At 35.2% G+C, this 12,373-nt stretch overlaps 1 protein-coding gene across 2 annotated transcripts; it reads right to left on the reverse strand.

Moving 5' to 3' along the window:
• Nucleotides 1-4,510: 4,510 nt before the first annotated feature.
• Nucleotides 4,511-7,748, reverse strand: ccl27a (chemokine (C-C motif) ligand 27a). Of its 2 annotated transcripts, none has more exons than XM_084086717.1 (3): nucleotides 7,673-7,748; nucleotides 6,325-6,448; nucleotides 4,511-4,792 (listed from the first exon to the last, which is right to left on the reverse strand). In XM_084086717.1, exons 1-3 carry the CDS (start codon nucleotides 7,734-7,736, stop codon nucleotides 4,687-4,689), a joined length of 294 nt encoding a protein of 97 aa, XP_083942843.1. In that variant the 5' UTR covers nucleotides 7,737-7,748; the 3' UTR covers nucleotides 4,511-4,686. The 2 variants fall into 2 exon arrangements, with proteins under 2 accessions (XP_083942843.1, XP_083942842.1); XM_084086716.1 differs by having other exon boundaries at nucleotides 6,325-6,451.
• Between the last annotated feature and the right edge of the window lie 4,625 nt (nucleotides 7,749-12,373).

A 12,373-nucleotide genomic window follows, 5' to 3' on the forward strand; every position in this document is an offset into this window, starting at 1 on the left:
TACATTTCTAACAGTATGTTTTGTGTTATATTATATTTGCATCAAATTACAATAAACTAGTTAACGCTGTGGGAGTGGCGGTGTAAAGTTGACATCTCTCTCTCTCTCTTCAGACTGCCGTTATTAATCTTTCGTTATTAATCTCTTTTCCCTCTTTTTGAAAGTTGTGAAAACACTGTTGTGGAGTTTTACTTTTGCTATTTGAGCAAATAGGAACAAAAAAAATAATATTTTAAATGTAGTCTCTCATTCAGTTTCTGAGAAACCAATGTAAAAAATAAAAATCACGTTTTGGTAAATCTTATTATATAAAACAGTCACAAACAGAGGTAAAAAGTCGACTTGTATGTCATAATTTTGACTTCCCACGTCATAATTGTGACTTTTAAGTACAATGTCGACTTTTAATTGCATGATTTTGATTTATGTCGATTATGATTTACAAAAGAGAAAGAAAAAAAAACTCATTTGGCAGAAATTCCATAATGAATTGAATACGTTCAAATAATAACTGTCCTATTTTACATTTACATTTTGTGTTAGTTCGGTGGCTATTGTTTAATAATAATTAAATAATAAAATAAATGTTTTTTTTTTTTTTTATTTAAACTATGGCATTGAACATTTACCAGTATGTAACATGGTAAACTGTAATAATATGCATTTTTATGCTACTATACACATAAGTTTAATAAAAGTAGTGTTTGCTGCAGTTGAAATAAAATTGGCCTGTTCCTGATTCCGCCACTAGATGGCAGCGGATGCCGCGAAATCGACATCATTCCCTTGTGAGCCTTACAGTATGTGCTGTTCAGTGTTCACTATATAGGGAATGGTGGCAAGGCAAGCATCAGTCTCTAGGTTGAGCTTTTTCTCAAACTGTCCATACTAACAACACCATGTTGTTGTTCTAAAAAGCTGCCTGAAAATAAAGTTTTGCAAACGAGAGTCTTTGATCACGTGACTCTCAATTTCAGGGGCTGTTTGGAACATTTCGAAACTACACGAGATTGTGAACAAACCAAACCTGTTCACTGAATGAAAACGCGAGATTATAGAGAGAAGAGCTGACAGACAGGCCGAAGCTGAACCACAACTACAGCTTTCAAACCGGAAACTCCAGTGGCCTGTTGCACAAAGCTGGTTTCAGTCGCTAACCAGGTAAAGTCGAGATTAGTTTGACCAAACTCTGGTTTTTCGGGCTCAAGAAGGTGGATTGGTTTCGGATAACCTGCTCTAGAACAGGTTTTAATCTGGGTTAGAGATTTTATATATATAGATATTTAGATATAACCGCAAATACATAGTTACAACTCAAAACAGAATTTACCAACAATAATATAATTATAAACAGTAGACAAAAAGCCAGTGAAAGCAAGTTAAATAAAAAGCAAGTAAAATAAATAGAATTTTATGAAGTTTAGTGACAACATGTTACAATGTTTACATTGTACAATGACTGGTAGGATACAGTTTTTATTATTGCTTGACAAAAATTTCAAGATTTCAATTCCATTCTTGTGATTTGATTCCGATTTTGATTCAATATTGACTAATTTGGATACATGTTTATTTTAAATTTTATTTAAAAAAATAATCTCACCTAATGCTGTAAACATAGAGGGCCCAATCTGCTGGTATTATTAAAGGTTAAAAATAAATTAAATTAAATATAATGCAGTTTTTGTTATAATAACAATTATTTAATGACATAAGTAAAAATATAATAAATATGTAATATAGTGCTCAGCAAAATCTCCTCTAGCTATTTTTTCTATTCAGTTAAAGGCACAATATGTAACTTTTTTGCTTTAAAAATAGCAAAAATCACTATATCTATGTTATATATTTTTTTTAGTTGTGTACTTACATTATCCCGACTGTTTCCAACAACTTTCAAACCAGGAGAAATTTTAATTTAATTCGAAGACACGGGACATTTCTTTATTTCCGTTTTGTCGCAGTCAATGGCGTCATATCCGCGTTGTCCCTGGTTTCCGCTCGTGCTGCCATGGTAACCAGAGCTATGAACCAGAGCCCTCTGATAGTAACCAAAGCGACAGACGTGGACCACTGTAGTTCGCAATGTCTATCTGCACGCTGTTGTTGTTTCGTTCAAACATTATGGACCATGGCAAGCAGACTTTGGATAAAAAAGGAGAACTAAAACGAGAATCAATATCAGCGCGGTGTTTTCGAGATGCCGAGAGCTCCCATAGACAGTATATAAACGAGAGCTCCACGTCCGAGACTTCGACCGCTCCTACATGTACTTTATTAAACAGGTGAGCACATTTACATAAAACTAATCAATGTTATCTAGTTCAACAATGATAAAATGTGAGAATATGATCTGTATGTTATTCTAATGTTGATCTAGCTTAACGTTACTGCTAACCTTAGTCTCATACAGACAAACTAACATTTCAACACATTCAAATGCAGTTTAGTGTGCTAATGTAATGTTAGACCAAGTGAAACAGCGCTGCGTTACCTCACAAGTTTAATTTGTCTAATAAACTGACCTGTGAGTAGTAATTCTGCGTGTAGTTCGGTAGAATGAAATGTCCATATTCCTTTTATATCCGCGGGACTCGCGTCGCGTGTGGAGCTGATAGCAGTCTCTTAGCAATCCCGAACTGCTTCATATCACAGTCATGATAAAAACATTGATGTATTCACTCATCCATAAACATTATTAGATCGGTCGGCTTGACGTTGACGACAAGATCCATAATTCTTAGCAAATGTTGCGTCATCAATCTATGCCTTTGTTATTGTAAATAGGTTAGCGACCCCTAGTGGAGAAAAAATCCCATACTGTACGTTTAACATGATATGGCCATTAAATGGCTTTCCTGAGGTAAATGTAACGTTATGTGACATAATTGTTCTCCTGCTGTTATATTGACCTCTTTCCGTGGTTGAAAAACACTAATTGGTCGATATTATGTATACTTTCGGTAAGTTGTACTGCATCTTTAAATAAAAAAGTAACAGGTGATCGGTTCACGTGCACTTGAACTTGAGGCGCTCAGCGATCTGTCACGTCACATTTACAAGCGCCAAACGTATTTTTGTCTGAATTTCGTAATAAAATGGACGGAATCTAAGAGCTGAGAATTAGTTTAATATTAAAAGTAGGTACCTCTTTGCTCCGCAATTTTTCTGTGCGTGAGAAAATGGATGTGTGGCGTGAGAGCGTGTGAAAAGTGTCAATTGCGTGAGTCTCACGCTCAATGCGTGAGAGTTGGCAGCCCTGTTAAAACAATTACTCCAATATGATATTACAGAAGGGACAGTAATAATATCATTCTGAAAAAGTTGTCTAATCTTTCTCGATCTGGGTCAGAGATTCGCAGGCCAGAACTGGTCCAGTCACGTGTCTCTGATGCAGTGAAGCCACGCCCCTTTATCTCTCGCTACAAATCAAAGCAGTTTATAGTGAAAAACCTTTAGAGACAAAATTGCTCATCTTTTGCTGCTAATTATTTATATTTATATTATATGAATTATAATTACTTTTAATGCATATAATACAGTCATATAAATATTATAGCCTATTGATTGACAAGTAGGATAATATTAAACTTTGCTTTTAAATTAATATAAATATAATAAGCTATACATGTATTCACATAAAATGCTTTTAACGTGTATATATTGATATAGTCCGATATTTTCCTTCAGTTTCTTTATTACTGCGCTTACGCTTTTAATTTCATTATAGTTTTATTCATGATCTATTAATCTTCAGAAGAGAAGTGAATGGCTTCTCTATGTTCTGTGTGATATATAGTATATTTGTATATCTATTTACTTATTGATTGATTGATTATTTATTTATTTATTAACTTATTGATTTATTATTTGTTGTTTATTTATTTATTTATTTATTGACTTATTGATTGATATTTATTGACTTATTTGTTTATTTATGATTAACTTATTGATTGATTGATTCTTTATTATTTATTGTTTATTTGTTGACTTATTGATTGATTATTTATTGTTTATTTATTGACTTATTGATTATTTATTGTTTATTTGTTTATTGACATTAACTTATTGATTGATGTTTATTGACTTATTTATTTGTTTATTGACTTATTTATTATTGTTTATTTGTTTGTTTATTTATTGACTTATTGATTGATTATTGTTTATTTATTTATTGACTTATTGGTTGATTGATTATTTATTGTTAATTTCTTTATTGACTAACTTACGGATTGATATTTATTGACTTATTTCGTTCTTTCTTTCTTTATTGACTTAATTGATTATTTATTTACTGATTGATTGTATATTTATTTATTTGCTTATTTCTTTAGGCTATTTATCAACTTATTTACTTATTGACTTATTGATAGTTTGTTTATTCATTTAATTATTGACTGTTTGCAATACTTTCCCAGTCAAATCCGGTAAAATTATCATCCGACTCATATTATTTCTTTTACATCATGGAACCATTTCACTGGTGTGAAACATAAAAAAACTGAAGAAGAAAAAAAAGCTTTTATTTCATTAAAAAAGAAGAGCATACAGAGAATAGCCTATATACAGTATATTGTAGTTAATAATGTGTGGAACTATCAGCAGAAAATGCAAACTAATGCAGCAACTCCCGAAACCGCCTGAAGATCCATGACTCCTGGATTATAGAGATGATCCCGCTCGTATTCAAGCCCGCTTGGGTTTGTGCTTCTTCTTGGGCTTCTCCATGGGCTTCTCCAAGACTTTCCTCAGTTTGGGATGAGCACAGATCTTTTTGTCTCTGACGTATAATCTGAAGAGCAGGAAACACAGTAAAAACTGGAGCACATGATTCATATGTGTTTGTGCTTGTTTGTCCTTCCCTCGGGTCATTTTGACCCGAAACTCATGTTTCATTTTTTTTTATTTTTTTATTTTATTGAGAGTTCATCAGAGGGGTCCTCGAATACACACACACACACACACACAATTTTTTTTGAAAGGATGCAAGGAGTTTTGTGGTTGAAATTTAAAAAAGTAACAAATCCTTCCCTCTCCACCCCATTAAGCCTCTGTTATACTTTCCGCGACGCGAGGGCGCGAGGGTCCGCGTGACGTAAAAATCGTCATCGGGGGTGCGCGCGGAGGCTCGTTGCGGACAGCCGCGTGCCTCCCATTTTTTATGACCGCGCGGACAAAAGGGCGCGCGTTCATTAGGTTAAAACCGCGAAAGAGATGGAAATAACATGGACGCCGAATTTGAAAAAACGGAAAATGCGTGCATGCTTGAAATAGAACCAATGCCTGTTTTCACGCACGCGTGTTGGAAGCGTTTCCAGGCAAAATAGAATAGGAAAATATGTTTATATGTCATTTTGACACGAATACTTATTAATAAATGTCATTTTGATGTTTGAAAGTGTCTAGGTTTTGACATAAATGCAAATATAAACTATAAATATAAAAAATATTATCGATTATACTGTCCCGACCGATCTACTGCGCATGCGTTGAACGCGTTCACCGAGCGGACCTCAGCAGAAAGTATAAATACAAGTAGTGCGCGTCCGAGCTGTGCGCAGCTGTCGTGTACGCGTCCAAACTGGAGTATAACAGAGGCTTTAGGAATGAATGGAATGCGAGGAATGCTTCAGTTCACATAGAAAAACCTAAAAATGCTCAAAATTCAAACTAAAAATGCTAAACTTTACCAAAAAATTATTTAATAATGTCTACATGTGTATCTGAATGCACACTGAAGAGAAACTGACTTTAGGACCCAGAGGAACAGCTCATTTACTCCATATACAGATATAAGGCCATATAGAGTCATGAAATATCATATTATTATTATTTTCCACAAGAGGTCGGCAAAGACACACGAGATATTTAGAGCTGAATTAAAAGGGTTATGCATGAAATTGTGAGATATTTTTTTAATTTAAGTTGAAAGAATGTGAGGAATGTGCTTTAATTACTGTTTATTTATTATGTATTGATCAAATCTAGTCATTTAAAGGTGAATAAAATAGCAAAAAATCTCCACAAAAAAAAGCATTAAAAAAATAGAAAAAATATTATCAAAATGAAATAAAATAAGCTTTCTGGACACACACAAAAAAGTAAGTATAATTTTAGGGCTTATAGGTTCAGTTTGACCCGCGAGGAAAGGATGTGTTAAAGTGCAAGTTTTATTTTAGTGTAAATAAAAAAAAAAATGTAAAAAAAATCAACAACAACAAAAATTGTGCATTAAAAAATAGAAAGAATTATTATCAAAATGAAATAAGCTTTCTGGACAAAAAAAAAAAGTATACTTTTTGCGCGTGAAGGATAAACACTCACATCAGAGCATCGATCTCACAGCGGCCAGATCTGCTCTGCATGTCGTATCTCTTGACTTGACGCAGGATCTGCCGTGGGATACTCCTGGAAAGAGTCAGACAGCATGTGGGAATGGCATTGGCATCTGCTGGAACAAAAAGACGGATCTTGAATATCTGTGTTCATGTCAATATAATCCTGTTTCAACAAAGACTTCCTGTCAGCTCAGAAAACAAGAGTGGCAAACAGGACAAGTTTTTAATTATAGAGGGCATGTTTTATATTCTCTGCGGCTCAGAGCGATGCATGTCACGACACATTTTACTGTGTATTTATGACTTACAGAAGCTTAATAGTAAATCATTCAAACAGTAGAGCATCGTGTGCTCGATTCCCAATGCATGAGCTTGATGAAAGAAATGTGCACAATGCATTGCATTAATGTACGGTACTTTAGATAAAAGCAACAAAGGCATAAATGTGAATGTAAACTGCACTAAACTTTTAATAGAAGTCAAAATGACACATAACAAGAGGGTAGAAAAAGGAAAAGTCAATGCTTTTTTGTCTTGTTTTCCAGCACAAATAAACATTCTTAAATCAAGATACATTTACTGGAGAAGAAAAATGACTTAAGATATTAAGACTGAAAAATGAATCAAAATGAAGTGAGTTTGTGCTTAAAACAAGAACAAATATCTGACAACGGAGTCAGAAAAATAACCTTAATTCAAATGGAAAATACGTTTTTTTCTGACTCCATTGACAGACATTTTACTTGTTTGTTTTAAGCTCAAACACACTTCATTTTGATCAGTTTTGCATAAAGAAAATGCATTGCATTAATGTTCGTCATTTTGCATAAAAGCAACAAATACATAAATGTGAATGTAGTAAACTGCACTAAACATTTAATAGAAGTCAGAATTATTATAATTATATTTTCTACATTTTTTTGCCGAGTGTTTCTGTCTCGTTTTCCAGCACAAATATCTAAACATTCTTAAATCAAGATACACTTACTGGAGAAGAAGCAAAATGACTGAAGATATTAAGACATTAATATTAAGACATTAAAGATATTAATTCAAAATATGTCAAAATGAAGTGAGTTTGTACAAATATCTGCCAATGGAGTCGGAAAAATAATCTTAATTCACAGAAAAAAAAGTTTTTTTGACCCCATTGACACATTTTGCTTGTTCGTTTTAAGCACAAACTCACTTCATTTTGATCAGTTTTTCATTAAACAAGACTTTTTTTGCTTCTTCTCCAGTAAATGTCTCTTGATTTCAGAATGTTTAGATATTTGTGCTGGAAAACACTGAGGAAGAACATCATGTTTGTGTCTAATAATGGCTGTTCTGACCTTCGGTGAGGATGATGATGGCGACACACATGAGCAGAAGGAGAGAAGTTGCTTTCAGCTCCATCGTGGAAACAACAGTGACAGTGAATGAAGACAGAAAGATCATTTTAAACACACTTACGCAAGTCCTGTTCCCGCCCTCATCTCCACCTGGCCTGTCTGAACTCATCATAAGTATACAATCTACAAATCCATTATGAAATATCTTTTATATGAAACATTCCCCTGCAGCACAATCTTGATTTCCACCTGTCCTCCATTCAGCTTGATGTTATTTAGCTGGATTTGCTGCGGGTTATGCGTGACATGAGCACATAAAGTAAATATTTTTGTGTCATTATGAGTTTTTCATGCGTGTGTTGATTCGTTACGGGCACTCTGGGTGTGTCGCAGTAATTGTGCTGTTCAAGCTTGTCTGTTTTATGCTACTTTCTGTTTTAATATTGTTTCACTTTTCACCTTCCAAGAAATCCTGCTCTTTAGGATGTGAAAATCAAATCCGAAACTTAACAAATTTTTAGCAAAAAGCTTTGCCGTGGAATAATAGACGTCCTCTTAAAGGATGCACTCAAATAAATGTGAGAAAATACGTCTGGACGTATTTTTTATAGGCCTATATATATGTGTGTGTGTGTGTGTGTGCTTATGTTTCTCAGTGTTATTTTAGTATCATTGATGTACTATTAAAGTCTTTTCACCTCTTTTTTTTCTTTCTTTTTTTCATATTTTCCATTTTAATTTCAAGAGGCTAAATGTAGAAATCAGAAACCGTTGTTATAGCGACACCGGTGGCCGTTTAGTGAATTGCAGCAGTTGACGCGAACCGGAGTGACTTATTCACGATACAGCACTAGCCTCGAGTACCTTATTGCTTTTATAAAACGGTTACCACACAATACAAATATTAAAGACGAAAAATATGTATCTATGCAACTTTCATGAAGTAAAATCACTAAAAGCCTTCCTTCCGCTGGAAACAAATAGTCCCTGACCGTAAACAGGAACAGAAGTTACATACATTATTTCACCAAGATTGCGGCAAAGACTGTCTTAATGAGTGAGTCAGTCAGTAGAGAAGACTTTTACATTGAAAGGACTCTTGTGATCACGAAGGAAGACGCTGACAAATGGCTAGGGCACGGAAAACCCCTTAACTGTTAAAAGGACAAGATATCGCAGCGAACATTCAAATGGATTTTTTTTTTATTATTATTATTATGAATGACTGACCTGAAGGAAAATGCTATATCTACTGTAAATGCAGGTAACGTTACACTTGCTTACTCAATGTCTCATAATAGCCTACTCTACTCTAGCTTTAATGAACAATATCAATGAGATCAAACATGTGTTTAAAGGGTCATGAAACCCTAAACCAAAATTTCTGAGATTTTAACAGAGGTATGTGTGTTGAACACCATTGAAGACAATGTTAGCATCTGTTAGATTTAATAGTAGGGGGAAAATGGTTACATTTTAGTTTTTATACGCTATTTTCGTCTTCCGGGTTTAAAATCTTCATTGTGTCCACGTCACAGGCTGTGGCAGAGCACTATAGTACTTTGATGACTCATCGGTGTCTCATAATTATTAATGAGACTGAGTTTTTTATCCAATGAGAAGACACTTTCTCTTAATTATTCATGACACCATGTGGAACTTTCCAATGACAGACATGTCAAACTTTGATATCGCGTAGTAGATGAGAGAGGCAATGATGGGACGCGCGTTTGTTTTCGTGGTGCAAAAGTTCCAGTGCATCTTTCCCCGCGATGCTGCCCGGGATGGACTCCGACTGCGGGCGGCTGGTTGGCCATCAACCACGGACACATCTAAACTATGTGTGTGTAGCAACCATTCAACGGGAGAATGGTGGACTTCGGCCTTGTACACCAATGCAGGTTTCGTCTTGCGAGTGATGCGGTCCCGAGGACTTTTCTATCGCTTCAGAGGTGTGTGTGTGTGTGTGTGTGTGTCTAAAATGTAACCCTGACCGTTTTACTTGCCTTCTGTTAAATCACTCGTTATTAAAATTTAGATATTTCGATAATACCTCAATTGTATGGAACGTATACTTAATTTGTGCAAATTTCTATGTCACTGTACATCTTTATTATGTGGGTTCAGGGGGCGCGTAGATCTAGGCTATGTAGGCTACTGAACGTTTTTTTTTAAAGATTTTTTTTTATATATATATATATATATATATATATATATATATATATATATATATATATGCATTTATAGTGTGTATATAAACAAATATATATTTTATAATGACATAATTATACATATACATGTGCATTTATATGTTTTAAATACAATTATAAGGTGTCAGTGTATTTCATTAGACTATAACTTTGCCAGCTATAAAACAATCTAGCATTTCCTCACGTTTTACCACTGATTTTTAGTGACAGTCGATGACAGTTTCCCCCCCTCCCCTCTCCCCTGCCGTACCATATCACACCCTTTCCCCTCCCTTCTTCTCACAGCCACCACGCCCAATTAAGTTGCATTTTTCAAAAAGATTGTGAGCTACTGATCACTCACTCATTAAGGTGAGTGATCAGCATGCACACAAATCCTCATATCTCGCTGAAATATTGACGGATTTACAAACGGTTTGGTTTCTTACAAACGTTATTAACGTGGCTATAATTCCGAATGCTTGAACATGTATGTTATAATTTTTCATATGTATGCAGTGTATGTATGTAGTGTCATAACTACATCTCTGACGTTTATAACAAACCAAACCGTTTGAAAATCGGTAGAAAATTGGGCAAGTTATGGTTATTTAAAAGTATTTGCACCATTAAACGAGTGAGCGAGCACACTGCCGCAAGATGGCCGCCACGTGCGGACGTCGACCTCCATTGGCCAGCAGCGCGCACGAGACATCTAGCCTTTATATATGATATCTATGGTAGTGACCCTTTAAGTTGCTAAGAGTGGTTGCTAGGGGTGTTGTGTAGTGATACAGAACCGTTGAGTGAAGCGGTCATAGGCCGTGAATAAAACACAGCTATTGACCAATCAGAATCAAGGATTGGAACTAACCGTTTTATATACTGTATAGCAGGGATAGGCAACTCCGGTCCTGGAGGGCCACTGTCCTGCAGAGTTTAGCTTCAGCCCTGATAAAAACTCACCTGCCTGTATCTATCTAGTAATCCTGAAAACACTGATTGCCTTGTTCAGGTGTGTTTAATTGGGGTTGGAGCTAAACTCTGCAGGACAGTGGCCCTCCAGGACCGGAGTTGCCTATCCCTGCTGTATAGGCACAACCGGCGTAGCGTCATAGAACGTCTCTGAAAAGGTTCACGCCCATTTTTAGGGGAAAACAATCCGGCGAGCGCCATACACAGTATCGGATTGAGGACGTGTACTAACCCTTACAAACATGTAATTTGTATTTAAACATTTTTTTTTCACACAGTAGGCTACCCCTATTATGTATTTGTATTTAAATACATTTTTCCACACAGTATTTTGTATTTTTATTTTATTTTAAATACATTTCCATGTATTTATGCCCATCTCTGCCTGCCATCATCATCAATATCTTGCTGTTATGGAAATATCATGAATTAGGGATGATGCTATCGAAAGCTAGTAGCTACTCTAAATATAAAGACATATACATTTAAAGATGTTTACTTCTTAAAACCGAAGTAAAATCATTCACTGGCTACCTGGTGACTCGATGAGGTACGAGTAAATGTCCGGGTAAGACACTTCTGGCCACTGGGTGGGGTTGTTAGACCAATTTGACGCTGGTAGGGATATGTTTTTAAATTGCCCAGATTAAGTTTATAAATGTATCGTTCACGCTCTATGGAAGGCAGGGTGGACATATAATTACTCTACATATTTCATCTAAGTGATTTCTGAAGTTATACACGTCTGCCGGCTGTGTACGGACGTTGTTTTGTGCCGCTATTTTGTATTGAAGTCTATGGGAAGTCTGGTTTGTTTTCCCCTAAAAAGGGGCGGTTACGAAATTGACAGTTATGTTCCCGGATGTGCCGGTTGTATGTATATACTGTTGTGTATGTTTGAAATGGAACAAAATAATTTATTGTCAAACTGAAACCGGCGGCACGTGTTTAGCTTTAATTCTTTTATAACACCTGTTCTGTTTCAGTCTATCATCCTCTGAGTATTTAAGCCCTCAGTTCCCTGTGTTTCATTGTCTGGTATCGTCTAGTTTAGAAGTGGTTGTGTTTACTGTTTCTTCAGTTTCTCCTAAGTTTTTCATTGTGGGTTTATTGATTAAAAACAAGATTTTGTTTCTCTACTCCTTTGTCGTATATATATATATACAGTATATAATGTGTGTATGTTTGCAGTGGAACAAAATAATATCTTGTCAAACTGAAACAGGCTGCACTTGTTTAGCTTTGATTCTTTCATACTTATTTCATTTACCTTCTTTTTCTTTACTATGCAACACTTTTTTGTCCCTTTCTGATGTATGTGGAACAACATTTGAATGCATTTGATTTTATTTTATTTTAAAGTAATTAAAGCATAAAGTCAAGTTTCCTGTGCACTTGATTTATGATTAGGTCATAAAAGCCGATTCAAACCTGATTGTCAGGATCTGCCAAATACAGTTGGAGGATCAACGGGAGCTTCCAGAAAAGCCCACAGGCTGGTTTCAAGGTTAAATGTTAAGTGAATAATTATCTTTAG

The sequence above is a fragment of the Abramis brama genome (assembly GCF_963993115.1).
Source record: "Abramis brama genome assembly, chromosome: 16".
NCBI classification, from domain to species: domain Eukaryota; kingdom Metazoa; phylum Chordata; class Actinopteri; order Cypriniformes; family Leuciscidae; genus Abramis; species Abramis brama.